General features: G+C 52.3%; 6 protein-coding genes across 6 annotated transcripts; 3 read left to right on the top strand and 3 right to left on the bottom strand.

Annotated features, from left to right (window-relative positions):
* Positions 1–296: 296 nt before the first annotated feature.
* Positions 297–970, top strand: COCSADRAFT_167652 (uncharacterized protein; the record flags this gene model as incomplete). The annotated part of the gene is made up of 2 exons (XM_007697832.1): positions 297–650; positions 704–970. 2 exons carry the CDS (start codon positions 297–299, stop codon positions 968–970), a joined length of 621 nt encoding a protein of 206 aa, XP_007696022.1.
* A 936-nt stretch (positions 971–1,906) lies between these two features.
* On the top strand, positions 1,907–3,777 carry COCSADRAFT_108882 (uncharacterized protein). Its single transcript, XM_007697831.1, has 3 exons — positions 1,907–2,405; positions 2,460–2,929; positions 2,990–3,777. The coding sequence occupies exons 1-3, from the start codon at positions 2,148–2,150 to the stop codon at positions 3,351–3,353; spliced, it is 1,092 nt and encodes a 363-aa protein (XP_007696021.1). The 5' UTR covers positions 1,907–2,147; the 3' UTR covers positions 3,354–3,777.
* A 408-nt stretch (positions 3,778–4,185) lies between these two features.
* On the bottom strand, positions 4,186–6,391 carry COCSADRAFT_33324 (uncharacterized protein). The gene is made up of 4 exons (XM_007697324.1): positions 6,329–6,391; positions 5,993–6,251; positions 5,862–5,945; positions 4,186–5,812 (listed from the first exon to the last, which is right to left on the bottom strand). The coding sequence occupies exons 1-4, from the start codon at positions 6,334–6,336 to the stop codon at positions 4,376–4,378; spliced, it is 1,788 nt and encodes a 595-aa protein (XP_007695514.1). The 5' UTR covers positions 6,337–6,391; the 3' UTR covers positions 4,186–4,375.
* Positions 6,392–6,740: 349 nt separating this feature from the next.
* COCSADRAFT_33323 (carbohydrate esterase family 4 protein) lies at positions 6,741–7,981 on the bottom strand. The gene has a single exon (XM_007697323.1). The coding sequence runs from the start codon at positions 7,871–7,873 to the stop codon at positions 7,049–7,051; it is 825 nt and encodes a 274-aa protein (XP_007695513.1). The 5' UTR covers positions 7,874–7,981; the 3' UTR covers positions 6,741–7,048.
* A 15-nt stretch (positions 7,982–7,996) lies between these two features.
* COCSADRAFT_272519 (uncharacterized protein) lies at positions 7,997–8,535 on the top strand. Its single transcript, XM_007697830.1, has one exon. It carries the CDS (start codon positions 8,217–8,219, stop codon positions 8,484–8,486), a length of 270 nt encoding a protein of 89 aa, XP_007696020.1. The 5' UTR covers positions 7,997–8,216; the 3' UTR covers positions 8,487–8,535.
* A 1,804-nt stretch (positions 8,536–10,339) lies between these two features.
* Positions 10,340–11,584, bottom strand: COCSADRAFT_33322 (uncharacterized protein). Its single transcript, XM_007697322.1, has 2 exons — positions 10,727–11,584; positions 10,340–10,668 (listed from the first exon to the last, which is right to left on the bottom strand). The coding sequence occupies exons 1-2, from the start codon at positions 11,328–11,330 to the stop codon at positions 10,511–10,513; spliced, it is 762 nt and encodes a 253-aa protein (XP_007695512.1). The 5' UTR covers positions 11,331–11,584; the 3' UTR covers positions 10,340–10,510.
* Between the last annotated feature and the right edge of the window lie 2,615 nt (positions 11,585–14,199).

Below are 14,199 nucleotides of genomic sequence, written 5' to 3'. Positions count from 1 at the left end.
GAGGTCAGTAACTACACGAAAACGCGATGTCACAGGTCCCGCCCATCATCCCACTTAGAGCGCCCCACCAAACACCAAAGACCCCTAGCTTCACCGCCAATCAACACCCCGCATTGTCCCAGCTCACGATAGGCATGCCATTGACACTTTCCTGGCTATCGCGAAGCCTACTGACTGATTCGAGAAGTTGTATTGCGCGAGTAACTCACTCTCCGCTACCAAAACCCAGCACCGCATACCTCCCAAGCACCTGCAAGCCCGTTTCCTTGCGCACCTTCACCCACCGCGCCTTCACCATGGCTCCCGCTGATACTGCCCCCGTCTCTAAAGACGCCCTCTCAGCGAACCAGCCCATTGTAATCAGCGGCCCATCTGGCGCTGGAAAATCCACCATCCTCTCGCGCCTCTTCGAAGAATTTCCTGGAAAGTTTGGCTTCAGCATATCCCACACGACGCGCGCACCCCGGGGGACCGAGCAGAATGGCAAGGAGTACTACTTCGTGACCAAGGAAGAGTTCCTCGACCTAATTGAAAAGAAGGGATTTGTTGAGCATGCGCAGTTTGGAGGTAACTACTACGGAACAAGCATCAAGGCTGTCAACGATATTGCAGAGAAGGGTCAGATTTGTATTCTGGATATCGAGATGGAGGTACGCAATAACATGCCCAACTTCAGGCTCAGGCACAGCTAACAAGTGTCTAGGGTGTCAAGCAAGTCGCAAACCATCCCACATTTCCCCGTCCGCGATTCCTGTTTCTCCAGCCACCGTCTATGGAGGTCCTGGAGCAGCGACTGAGGAGTCGGGCCACTGACAAGGAAGAGGCCATTGTAAAGAGATTAAATCAGGCAAAGGTTGAGTTGGACTTTGCACACAGCGGAGAGGCACCGCATGACAAGATTGTCATCAACGAGGACCTGGACAAGGCGTACAAAGAGGTCCGGGACTTCATTGTCGGTGCTGACGCATGAGCTGTGTATAGCAAGCGCCCAATACAGACACCAACAGTTTTAGCCGATGCATGATACCACTCGGGCAATTATGGACACAAACATCCCATGAGCAAACTTTGCTTCTATTCAAGAAAAAAAAAGCTACTTAAGGCGCAAGGTTCTTCAGATACCGTCGTAGAAAATTCAGCAAAGGCCGTCCTACCACTTTGGGATTCAGACAGCCTCAGAGCTTGACTCTATTTCTAATGCTTCTCATCATGTGAACCTTGTCTGGCTGAATGAATCTGGCTTGTTCGACCAAGCACGGTATAGCCCGTCACCTCCAAAGGCGAAAGGACGGCTACCTCAGATCCGAAAAATGTTTGAGGTGAACGTTCCTCGCCTCGAGAATAAGCCCCATTGAGTTACCCTCCAGCTCACTTTGTTTTACCAAAGTGCAGGAAAGGCAATCGCATAACCATAAACTGGACGAGAAGACCCTCCATACCTAGCACCCTCTATCATCTCTCAACTCCTCGATTCTCTGTTGCGACCCTCGGCATGCAAGCAAGGTAGCCAACGGACTCATGTCATCATCCAAGTGCCAGCGCCTCCACTCGCAGCGTCGGGAGAGCTAGTGAACCTCGAGTACAAGCGATGAAGAGATGCGGAGAAATGCCGTAGTCGGTGATGGAAGCCGCAGCTTCTATGGCGGTTCGTTGCTAAAAGTGCGATCGCGAAGATCGTTGTCCGGGGACTTTCTCCCAAAGCATTCGAGGGAAGAGACGCCACGAGTGCGCTCTGTGCGTGTGCTTCGTTGCGATTCTTCGAGCGAGGAACGTTGAGAGAAGAAAGTTGGCATGGTGCGTCGAGTTTTTACGTGGAATCGGCGAATCGTAACGCCGGGCGCTAGGCACACTAGGCAGAAGGTGGACTGGTGCCTTGCAAGGGTGCCTGGGAAGCTTTGGGACAGCCGCTCTTTCTTTGCTGGGGCGCGTTGGTGGTCAAGAACATAAGATTCGGTTGCGCTGCAGTTCCAATCATTTCCTTCAGCTTCCAAATATCCCGTCGCGCCTCAACCTTCGTCTATCAAGCGCGTCCGATTATCTCCATCACTCGACCGCCGCGAGATCCACTATTACACCTCGCGCAAAGCTCCATAACAAGACATCACAACATCTTGACGTGCGCAACAAACCACACATAGCCAGAAGACATGGCGCTTTTCGGTCAAGCCGCGGCGCCTGCTGCTACCAGCTCTACAACGGGAGACACAAGCAAAGATGTTGAAGTGCCAGCCGGCCAAGTACCCAGCGACAGCATATCCGACCTCCAGTTCTCGCCAACCAACGACTTCCTCGCGGTAGGAAGCTGGGACAAGAAAGTCTACATCTACGAAGTCAACGGCAATGGCGCAATGGGAAAGTGGATGTTTGAGTGCCAGGGTCATGTTCTGGGTGTGGGTTGGTCAAAGGTGCGTCCACCAAAGCAACGACATAGTACGGAACAGGGTGCTAACATGATGTAGGATGGCACACGCATAGCAGCCGGCGACTCAACAGGTATGCTCAATATTGTTGACTTCCGGACTGCCCCGGCCAGCGGTACTGTCCCCGCCCAGCAAGCCAAGGCTCATGAGAATGCCATCAAGTGCGTACGCTGGTTCCAGACTGGCGGCAAGGACTATGTTGCGACTGGCTCGTGGGACAAGACGGTCAAGTTTTGGGATCTACAGGGTGCTGAACCCGTCGGCACGCTGCAATGTCAGGAGCGCGTCTACAGCATGGATGTCAAAGATCAATTGCTCGTCATTGCGACAGCAGAGCGCCACATCCACATGGTCAACTTGACCAACCCCACGACCATTTACAAGACTATCACCAGTCCACTTAAGTGGCAGACAAGAGTGGTTAGCTGTTTTACAGATGCAACCGGTTTCGCTGTTGGCTCCATCGAGGGCCGATGCGCCATCCAATACGTCGAGGACAAGGATACCAGGTAAGTACTTTATACTTTCCAACCTCTATGGATCAGAGAGCCCGCCTAACACACTTGCAGTCTCAACTTCTCTTTTAAGTGCCACCGCCAACCCGACCCCAACGCTCGCGAAACCGCAAAGGTCTTCTCTGTAAATGCCATTTCCTTCCACCCACAACATGGCACTTTCTCTACTGCCGGCTCCGACGGCACCTTCCACTTCTGGGACAAGGACGCAAAGCACCGCCTCAAGGGCTACCCTGAAGTCGGCGGCAGCATCGTTGCGACGAGCTTCAGCAAAGACGGAAACATTTTCGCATATGCAGTCAGCTACGACTGGAGTAAGGGCTACGGAGGCAACAACCAGCAGTACCCTATCAAGATCAAGCTTCACCCCATTCTCGGGGATGAATGCAAACCACGTCCAGGAAGCAAGAAGAGGTAATCCCTAAATATCTAGGGGTCACTCTCTCCCTTTTAGTTTCACCTGCTTCTTGTCTTGTTCGGGGCCTTTGCGATTTCTAGCGCTGACATAATTCCCCCCCTCTTTGAAGAACGGACGTCCACATGTATTATGGCGAGGACAACGGTGGTAGTAGTAGCGGGAATGGAAGTGCACCAAGTGACAGCCTCAAACGGAGGAGGGAATAGTAGGGGGACTCATCTCCCATTATATATATCTCTCTCCGTCCCTGTTTACTGTCTACATGCTCCTAGAGAGAGAGGACCATATGTGCCGCATGTGTGTTGTCTTCTCTTCTTGGTAGTTTTTGATTTTTCTCAGGTATTAGCGCTCTTCACATTTTTTTTTTCATGGAATGGTAGAAAATATTATTGGCATAACGAATATGGATTACTTCCCTCTTCACATGGGAATTTACATGACTTGTGACTTGAATTAGCCGTACCTGTTTGGTGTATAGCATATCAGATTATTATTATTTTTTCTCCGAAAAGAATGGCAGACCACACCCCAACCTGCCGGAATCGGGTATGAAAAAAAAAGTGACTTTGTAGTCAGAATAAAGATTCGCATGAGAAGCCTGTACCAAAGACCTAGGAATTTGTATGGAGCAGGATTTCGTTAAGAAAGGGGAGAAGGGTCTTCATCCACGGGCAAACATGGAAAGAGAGATAGGGAGTGAGTTGTTATCCAATGACTTTTGAAAACTACCACGTGATTCATCGCTACCTGGGAACCTTGAGCACTAGACAAAAAGTAGCCATAGAACAGTCTAGTGGTCCTGGGCAAACAAAAAGTACCATAGTGTCCAAACTTCACCCATAACGCCCTGGGGCTCATGAATTGTACTGCATACTTCATATGTGACCGTTACGGTATCTAACGCCAAAAACGCCTTGACCCCATCTGTAGTACGCACCCAAAACACCTCGCTCATCATGACCAAATAATGATAAATGTTATAAATGCACTACGGCCGTCCCAAATCACAAACTTCCCACCTTCTATGTGCTGGCAACACCCGCGTTGTTCTCAGCACCCGGCGGCGCATCGACCTTTTGCTTCTTTGCGTCCGGTCCCTCCACAGCAGCCGTTTGACCATTTACGCCCACATTACTAACGTCCTGTAACGCTGCCCTCTCCCTCTTGATGCCATTCGCTCCATTACCGTTGGCAAATGTAGGAGGTTTGTAAGCACCACGATTCGCACTAGGACTCATGGCGTAGTTAGGCGCACCGGGCATGCCGATTCGTCGGTTGCTGTCGAGATGCGGGTTCACTATGTTCGGACGGTTGAAAGAGCCAGTTGATATGGCACCAGGTCGTTGGGGTGCAGGTTGGGGGGCGGGGGGAGCGCCGACGGCTTCACGTTTGATGGGTACACTACGTGCGTGATCGATGCCAGGAGTTCGTTTCTCTTTTGGAATAGGAGATTCTGCGTTGGGGTTAAATTGTGGGAGATTGTTCAGTGTGGGGGTTTCGGATGCTTGGAGGAGCTCAGCAGCGCGGGAGGTAACGAATCCGACAGGTGGTCGTTGATTTGAGGCCGTTGGATTCATTGCTGGCGTTGTTGTGGGTTGGGCCTGAGGTCCTTGGCGTTGTTGGTTAGACGGATGTTGTGCTTGTGGAGGGTTGGGTCGTGAGGGCTGGTTGTTGGGAGCTTGTTGGCTTTGCTGTCCAACAGGCTTTGATGCAGCTCCATTTTCTGCAGCAGGTGGAGGCATACGTCCGTTATTTTGCACTGGGCGTGGTTGGTGCTGAATTGGTGTCTGAGGCTGTCGGCCGTTTTGTATTTGCGGTGAAGGCCTTCCTGGCCCTTGGTTGGATGGATTCTGTTGTTGTTGTTGTTGTTGTGCTGCTGGTTGACCGCGACCTGCTTGTATCGGCCTACGATCTGGCTGCCGAGGAGGCCCTGTATTTCTGACCGGGGATGTTCGGCCAGACGATATCGCTTTTGGTTTCGCTGACTCGACTGTGCGTGGTGCTGTAGTCTCGGAAGCAGAGAGACCTTCTGAAAAAGAGAATTCATCTCCATGCCCCTCAGACACATCAACTCCATCAAATAAATTCTCGTCGGTTTCGTCATCAAAGTCGGCTCCAAAAGACTCGCTGTTCAATTGATCGGTACGTGTTCGAAGAAGCTGGTCCGGCCTGGCTGGTGTTGTTAGGGCTTCTTGCTTGACTATGGCTTGTGGCTCGGGTTGAGGTGGTCGCGGTGCAAAGTCGACATGGCGATAAAGGTTTTCCTCCTGGAACTTAATGGGCTTGACTTTCATGGCCTGGACTTTTTTGAGATATTCCTTGTCGTACAGACAGTTGCCGAGAACGTTGCCAAATGTGCGTAAAGAGCGTTTCAGGCCATCTGTTGCGGCCTCTTTTTTAGCCTTTTCGAATGATGCGGCTTTGCCTTTGCCGTTCTCTATTGATCCGTAGCCAATATCCTAGGACTATGTCAGCTTGATGCAGGAGGCTGCGAGCAGTTATACGGACCTCATGGTATGTGCCATCCTTGAGTGTAATCCTCACTACTATCGAGAGCCCAAGGCTTACCTTTCCACTCTGGTGCTCGTCGACCTGCCCTCGTTAGCCTGTGTTTTGCCACTGAGAATGCTGAGCCATACATAGTCAATCTGTACCTGTCCTAAGGAGCTTGACCAGCCATTGAATCCAAAAACCTCGTTCGCAAGCGCTATGGCTTTGTTCCCCTCCAAATACGCCACTCTACCACCACCATTACCGGGTCGTTGTGATATATATTCGGGGCCAAGTTGCTTATTTAATCTGCTTTGCAGTGTGGCAATCTCCGATGCTGTAAAATTGCTGTTGACGCGCTCTTCAAACGGGTTCTTGACGTTGCCGCCACTGTATTGGTCGCCTGGCCTGTAGTTGTATTAATTTCACGTTCACTAAACGCATATCGAGGCAAGATCAGGTGTGCAGGTTTAATATCTACTTACGCGGGCATGTTTGGTGTTGTCAAGGTGTGGCAATCATCAGTCGCCCCTGTGGTGAGGTTGAAGCCTAGCGGTTAAAGGATGACGCGCCGCACCGTGAACTTGGAGGAGGAAGGGACGCGATCGCGCTAGTCCCGCGCTCACGTGCCGACAAGGCAACATCGCCCGTGGATTACTGCACTAACAATTTCTAACTCAATCGAGATAGTGCATTTGTGTAGGAACGATGATGCCTAGTCTGAACACCGAGCAACCTCTTCGAACTATGTTGTTCAATGCAACAGTCCGATTCGCACCATGTCTCCGCCATTTACTTGACAGATCCTCAGGACTTGAGGAATAATTGATCTTGAAAACAAAGTAGTGCCTTAAGTCAAGACGACTCACGAATGAAGCCAGTCACTACCAGGATTTACTGAAATCGGATGCTATTGTGTCGGTTCTAAAACGTGGGGTCCCAGCACTCCTCGACCTGTTCCATTACGGAGGGATCGTGATACGCATGCCTCAATGCATCTACTTGTATCCGTGACGCCGAGGCCCTGCATTGCCTTGAGCGTCAATGCATGCAGTAGGAGGCTTGATTGAGCACGGGAACTCTTCCCGCAGATACATAGCTACAAATATCATTATCTTTAGTGGTTATTGAGGTGTTCACATCGAACACGTAAACCGTTATGTCCAACGCTAATATTCCATTCCTGCAACATCTTGTTGAATGTATCAAGTCGCCTTGTTTCTTCCTGCTGCCTCTAGTAGCCCAGAAACTGTCGTAATTCTATAGCCCCTTCTCTTCAATTCTGGGAGCACTTTTCTCAACATAACAACCGTCCATTCTCGCCGATCGTGACATATGATGATGCTCCCAGGCCGCACCATGCTCAGCACATGTCGTGCGTTCACACTCGGGTAAGCAATCTGCGGATCGTGAGGATAGACGCTACCTAGAACCATCTGATAACCCATTTCTTTAATCTGTCTGCGCATCCTTGTGCTGAAGAAGCCTGATCCAGGTCGAAAATACCGTGGTGGATGCGGCAGGTTGACAGCATCATAGGTCCCATTGATGAATCCTTCCACTTGTCGAACTTCTGCTTCAAGGACTGCCGGTGTCAAGGAACGAGATGGCTCGTCATGCATGGCGTGATTTCCCAATTCCATCCCTGCCTTTGCTGCGTGTTGGAGAATGGTCTCTCGTCCACCAACTTGGCCTCCGATGACGAACAATGTTGCTTTTGCTTCGTTCTCTCCCAATACTTTGAGAATATCTAAAGTAAATTCTGAAGGAGCATCATCAATCGTCAAGGCAACGACTTTATCCACCTCTTCCCCATTTCGTCGCAGAGTAGAAGCAGGCACGTGCCATAGCACATCTGGCCACTTTTGTTGGAAATAGCGGATCAGAAGATTCGGAGGCTTGTAAATGACATAGAATGGTAATATGAATGTAATTACCACGCATATAGCGGTAAGCATTGTGTACATGCGTCGCCGGCGTGCGGCGCGGGTGTAGGGGAGGCGGAAGATGCGCAAGGGGAATCGGGGCATGATATGCCGTTTCGCGGTTGAATTTCCGGATCGAGACAGGACATAATTGACAATTTCAATGAGAAATCTCCTGTGTGAGTTCACAGGCGAAAGCCGACATGGCTAGGGATGTTGGGATTGAGTGTGAGAGTTGGTTGCGGATAGGGTGGTTGAGGGGGCAGTTGCAAGGATACTAAATGAGGATTAGCGCCGACACGTGCAACCGTGCATCGCGGAGTTCAGCTGCAAAACTTTCTGTCGTTACCTCTAGCATCCTTCTACCTCCATCCGCAACGCGACAACTGCATTTCAACGAGTGTCATCGCATCGATATCAATGTTTGTATCGATTGTATTCTGACAGAATGAGAGTACAGTTAGTAGACAAGTCTGCTGTTCATCGCAGTCTGATTCGCATACGTGGAGGAGGTAAATTTGAGTTATGCTGTCCAGTTCCTCAAACGCGACCGCTCCAATCAAACTCTCCCCCCTTCACTGATGAACGCACGGCGACCTCATCTCGATCGCAGCTGTACCACGTACATGCAGATTCAGGAACCAATTTGTCACGCTTGGTCGAACAGTCCTACCTTCGATATAAGCCCTCTAAGAATGTTCCGAGAACGACACCGTGAACGTTTAATTGACCTAGCTGCCTTATCTTGAATGGCTACTTGGGTCTCATTGCGTTCATACATATTTGTGGCTGACGATATAGTTCTGCTGACTGGGTCAGTCATATCCTATGAATTGGCTTGAACACATATTGTATTGCCAAGACGTGGCTTCTGTGATAACTATTGTGGGGAACCAATTGTAGCAATTAGTCGCACTATAAACAGTGCCTGAGGGTGTGCCTGTAATGTGATAGTGATGATGCTGATACTGCGACCACGAAGTCCATGCACCCGTGTCATAATACGGGGTTTCCGAACCACGGTCCCATTATCATGCACCATGCGAAGCATCGGGTCAGCGGGTGAGCGGGAGAGCTCGGATGTTGCGTGATGTCCTCAGGCTGCGCATCTTTTACCAGAATTATAGTGGCTTTGATCATGTGCGTCTCGGTGTAAATTCCAACTTGGATGGGTAGATCCAGGTCCCTTCATGCACGACTTCCACCTTGCGTATCCCGATCGGTTGATCAGTGCAAGGAAGATGAGACTTGAAAGATATAACAGCTGAAATACGCCTCGAAATTCTTCATCTGGTTCTGTGACATGGGTTTTTTCCTGAAACTTTGCCAATATAGGTATTGTTTTGGCCATGTGCTGTACAAAAATGAGGCGCGAAATATTGCCTTGTATGTGTCACCGATGGTTGATCCGCAGATGCAAATTGGCCGATTAAACCGCATGAGTCGGTATTTAACGGCACAGAGCAAGGTCCCGTCCATCCACATTTAGGACGAGAAACGGGACGACTGTAGGTGTTTCATCGGATACGTGTTGCCGCAATGCCCTATAGTAGCATTGGGGACTTGCCATCAGGCCCGTCAAGGCGATGGTAAATAAGCGCTCGGAGAAGAACCATCTGGGCCTAATCCAAGCAGTAGCTTGAGCGCTGACCGCCTTGCCCAACGTCGAACGATGGCGCTGCCAAAACATGGGCAACGCGTATACAACAACACGGGGTAAAGTTTATCCTACACCAGGTCGGGTGATTACGGTATCGGATTCTCGAGGAGACAAAATAGCATTTTACTTTGGCGAGAATATAGTTTATGGATGACAAGTGCGGTAAAGTTTCACAAACATTTGGTCCGGGACTAAAGTGCTTGTTTCTGATCGGTGGGAACGGCGTAGGGTACAAACAGGGTAAGCGGCTGCTTTCAAAGTGCCAGGAGGCAACCACGAACCAGGAGGGTTTCGACATGAAAAGGGCCGATATACACGAAGACGAACGGGGTGAGACCTTGATCCGACGAGCATGAACCTTGTCGCAGTAGTTCCGCACACTTGGGTAAGGTTTGCGGGATGTGACACCGCAGCTCGGGTAAGCTTACAGCTAAACAATGTTCATTCGTATGCGCCGGCTTCCGATTCACAGGGTTAGCTTCGGTAACCCACCACCAGCATCTCCGGCACCACCCTCACAATGTAATTGGTGTTATTTATGATTGAGATAAGGTTTAGCTACGATCGGCACATGTATGTCATGCATGGCAACTAGGGCCGTTGCCCTCTCGGTTGCCCACTGGGGGCTGAAATACTAGCTTGGCTTTGCGAGCTCGCTATGCCGCCCAGATCTACCGATGAGTGTATCTTCTGACAAACGCTTTAGCTAAAGGGCGGCTTGTTAGGTTTCTTGATGAATATGTGGGGGCGGCTCCTGCTGGTTGCCTAAGTAAGCTAACAGGCTTTGGCGAGCGGTGGTGCAACAATGAAACGCTCTCGCTTGTACGCTTGTGTTCATCAGAGTGCAGCATCAGGCTTCGAGTACCTAGAGTGAGATCGAAGACAAAAACCGCCGTGTCGGTAAGTGCGCATGAGGCAGAACATAGAAAGGGTGCTTGTCTTATATCCATATCCTACATGTATATATGTGTGTTGTTACAGAGTCGTGAATACATTAAATTTTACAAGTTAGGACTCTCATATAGCCCCTTGTCGACATTGCGGTTGTCAGGCAACTATCGACACTTGGCCGATTCTGACATTTAGGCGGGTGGGGATCTAGGCTTCCTCGTGCCAATATTATACCCCCAGCTCCTCAGGGTTTTTACGACCTTGGGCAGCACGGCGGCAGTCAGTGGCACACGGAAGAAGATTAGAGACTTGTGAACAAGGTAGGCTAGACCAAGTTGGGTCCAGATTGCTGCAATACTTGTCAGCCATGGCCAGATGTTCACAATAGAAGGAGGGGTTTTGCATACAAGCGTCTGCGCCACCATTGTGTCCCGCAGCCCTTCCAGCTTCCACATAACCGTCTCTGTCAGTGGCTTCTGCAACGCCTTCATCTGCACTTGCTTCGGCTGACTTTCTACCCGCGTTGGGAAAAGCTAGGCGCACCACGCTCCAGAGCGCATCCTTCAGCACATGCTCATAGTGGCCAATTCTATCGGTTCCAAGTAGACGCACTGCTAAGAAGCAGAAGGGAAAGTCGAGCAGGGACAGGCCCAGATATACGGCAAGCGCGGTCCAGCCATACTCACGAGAGAGCTTCTTGAGGCGCTGCGATACAGAAGGAGCTGGTTCTGGGCTACCTAAGTGGGGTGTGGGGTTGTGCGACTGGGCATTGGGCCTGTCACTCTTGAGGCGAAGGGAGCGGAAGCGGCGGGCGAGAGCGAGGCGCTGGCAGCGGAAGAGGGAGAGGGCGCTTCGCTCGATGGTCTCATTGACGGAGCGCAGGCGGGCCGTGGGTGGGGTGGAGGTGAAGAAGTTGCGCAGGAAGGGTGATGCTGGCTGTACTGTGCGGCTTCTGGCAGTGTGGCCGAACAGCAGCTGGCCAGGCCCGATGCGTGCGACGCGTGACTTCATTGCATGAGTGGCTCAGGAGGGTAGAGGTGAGTGAAACGCTACTCACGTGGGCGTCAGTCGTTTCAGACTCGGATACGGCGTGTGGTGTTCCAGAAGTCCATGCCAAAACCGACGTCGATGCAGCGTCACTGGAGCCTGGGATTTTGGGACGGGGTACGCCGCCGGAATAATAGTTTTGCCAGGTCCGAGAACTGTTCCGCTGCCGAGCGCCCCATTCCGCTCGGGGAGACCGCAAGAGTGTGGATTGGCTCGTCTGGACCACCAGATGTGGTGCGAATTATTAATAATATTATTTTGCATCTGCATCTGCATCTGCCCGAGAATAGGATCGAGTTGAACAACGTAGTGCCGGCCCGCGATCGACCGCTGAGGGTCCGATACGGAGCCGCACGACGCTGAGCCGCGCGACTATCAAAGACATCGTGGCAGCGGATGACGGTCCTGTCGGATGCATGCTCTCGTCTCGAAGACCGGGCAGGGCAGGGCAGGCTAGGTCGGGGCACGCAAGACCTTCCTTGGGTGGCGGCATTCCAAAAGTCCAGCAAGTTGACGGCCGGACGAAGGACAATGGACAGACACTCGGCTTCGGTGACGCGGCCATGCTCGGCGCTTCGACCCCGAGTTGCGGAGGTGGGCAGGCGTGTGATGAGATGGTGTCTGAAGTGCAAGCCGGAAGGCGACGAGACAGCAGATCGAGGTTCCCTGGTGGTGTGAGGCATAGGTGGCGGCGGAAGCGAAGTCAAAGACCCAGGAACGTTTCGACTTGTGGTTGCCAAATCGGACCCCAATCTCCCTCCATCAAAGCGCATGGTCTCCAGGGAACCATGGTGGCGGCGCATTACCGTTAACACAGCGATCCAAGAGAAGACCAGGTTATTGCCGTCTTGCGCAGCTTTGCGCAGAGCTGGTTGACAGAAGCGTCAGCGTGCATTAGCCGGTGTATAGCCATGATGTTCGTCTGGAACTCTGGAAGCGTGTCTCCCTCCCAAACAGCTGTTGCAGGCCTCGTCTGAATAGGCCTAGCCGGATATTCTCGCTGCAGACGGAACGTGGGCGCGGTGCACGCACATGCATGGGCTGCATGCTCGACTCCTTCACGCTCGCTTGCTTATTACGACCACCATTACGGTACTTTACCAGGGGGCCGGTCAGTCAGGTTTCCGGGCGCGCTTGAGCCAACCCAGGCATGTGGCGCGGCCGCCCATAAGGTGCTGGCCACATAGTTACAGTCCTTAGTACTATAATGCGCGCGTGTGAGTGTGTGTATGGTGTGTACAAATACCACTACTATCACAATGGATTTGGGCTATTGCACCGGCATCGACGATCGCGTGCCGTGTTCAAGTGGACAGAGGATGCATAGCGAATTCTAAATTGCGGGGCAGCAGGCGTAGTTTTGTGTATAGGGAATGAGTAGTGCGGGGCCCACACTCAGATTCTGTTCGCAAACCTGTTCGGCGGTAGCCATGGCCCCCGTTGTGGAACAGGAGAGGACTTCATTTGCCCAAGTTTGCCCAACACGACCGTTTCACGACTGCGAGCCTTGTCATTGTGGCCGAGCATGGGCTCGTGTCCGAGTAATGGGAGTGGGTGGGCGCCCATTTGGGAGCCCATTTGGGACCGAAAAGGTCTTGGAACGACTGGATGAGAGTGGTGAAGGGCGTTGGAATCCTACGGACACAGCCGGCCTCTAACAGCGTCCAACGTCTTAATTAGCCTAATCCGTTCTGACAAGGTATCACTCATGACGCCCCTGGCCTCTGTAGTCGGCGACTCATTCGTTAGTAGCAAGCTCATGCCTGGCGACGAGAGATGCTTCCATTCCGGGGGCTGCTGGCAACGCTGAATTGCCTCATGGGGAGAGAGGATGCAGGGTATGACGGCACGGCCAGTCAATTAGTCAGCCAGTCCGACCGTCCGTCCGAGGGGTAGTCGGCCGGTGCCGCAGCGGTCATGCTGGGAGTGTAGTGTAGTGGTAGTATGCCAAAATGTACTTAGTAGCAGTCGGTATGGGCGAGTGGTGGTGGTGCTCGTCGTGTGCAGGCATATAGCTCGCCCCTTCGCATTCTCCTATAACTGTGTCAGAGACAGTTGCAACACGGCTCGGTCACTTGATTGCGAGGCCATGCGAAGGTTTGCAAGTCGAAGAATTAAAGTTTTCGGCGTGGCCACCCCCCTGCAACCGCACCAGTCTCAAACCTTGAGGCCGACTTTAGGTGCTGAGCTGACGAGTGACGGGGACACCATTATTCATTTACCTGGGCCTGGTCGGTGTCGTTGCAGTCGCAGGCGCGGGCTGATTGGCGGCGGGTCACGAGCAGTTCCTGTTGCTACCGCTGTCCCAAGACATGGCACAAGGGCGGTTCCTTCTTTGAACGGCGCAGCAAGCAGCGTCGCGCGCCCCCCTGCCCGTTCGGCTAAACTCTGGAGTTGATCTTCCCTGCCCCTGCTTACCAGGCTCCCAGGCTACCAGGCTCGCACCTGCCCGGCCCTTGCGCTTGCCCTTGCCTGCCCTTGCCCTCTTGTCCTTCGCGCTTGCCCCCTCTTAGCCCTTGCGCTTGCCCTGCCAGGCCCCTACCCCCTGCCCCCTGCCCTCCTCGGCGCCGTTGGCGACTTCCCTGCCGCCCAGGACCCCGGCACGCGCTTTCACATTGTTCGGCGGGACGATGCTGCGCTCTGGTGTGTTACACCCATTCCTTCGCTTCACAGCTTGACAGCGCCCAAAACGGCACGCTCCCGGAGCCAACTGTTTGAGGCTTCGTCTAGGCTCATACCTTGCGTAGCTGCATGAGCTTCTTGCTCAGGATCTGCTTGTTTCTCCACGTGGATTCGTCTCATCCATGTGCCTGCCTGTTAATACCCTCTACTA

This window comes from Bipolaris sorokiniana (genome assembly GCF_000338995.1).
Source record: "Bipolaris sorokiniana ND90Pr unplaced genomic scaffold COCSAscaffold_2, whole genome shotgun sequence".
Classification (NCBI taxonomy): Eukaryota; Fungi; Ascomycota; class Dothideomycetes; order Pleosporales; family Pleosporaceae; genus Bipolaris; species Bipolaris sorokiniana.
Note: the sequence above shows the minus strand (reverse complement) of the source record. Positions and strands in the feature narration are given on the sequence as shown.

Excerpts from the sequence above, each read along its gene's own strand:
- COCSADRAFT_272519 (XM_007697830.1), top strand. The coding sequence starts at position 8,217 with ATGAGAGTACAGTTAGTAGACAAGTCTGCTGTTCATCGCAGTCTGATT.
- COCSADRAFT_33324 (XM_007697324.1), bottom strand. Across the intron at positions 5,946-5,992 it reads GACAGGTACAGATTGACTAT|GTCGACGAGCACCAGAGTGG; the intron begins GTATGGCTCAGC and ends TAACGAGGGCAG. Across the intron at positions 5,813-5,861 it reads AGGATGGCACATACCATGAG|GATATTGGCTACGGATCAAT; the intron begins GTCCGTATAACT and ends ACATAGTCCTAG.
- COCSADRAFT_33323 (XM_007697323.1), bottom strand. The coding sequence starts at position 7,873 with ATGCCCCGATTCCCCTTGCGCATCTTCCGCCTCCCCTACACCCGCGCC.
- COCSADRAFT_33322 (XM_007697322.1), bottom strand. The coding sequence starts at position 11,330 with ATGAAGTCACGCGTCGCACGCATCGGGCCTGGCCAGCTGCTGTTCGGC. Across the intron at positions 10,669-10,726 it reads CAATGGTGGCGCAGACGCTT|CAATCTGGACCCAACTTGGT; the intron begins GTATGCAAAACC and ends CAAGTATTGCAG.
- COCSADRAFT_108882 (XM_007697831.1), top strand. The coding sequence starts at position 2,148 with ATGGCGCTTTTCGGTCAAGCCGCGGCGCCTGCTGCTACCAGCTCTACA. Across the intron at positions 2,406-2,459 it reads TGGGTGTGGGTTGGTCAAAG|GATGGCACACGCATAGCAGC; the intron begins GTGCGTCCACCA and ends AACATGATGTAG. Across the intron at positions 2,930-2,989 it reads GTCGAGGACAAGGATACCAG|TCTCAACTTCTCTTTTAAGT; the intron begins GTAAGTACTTTA and ends ACACACTTGCAG.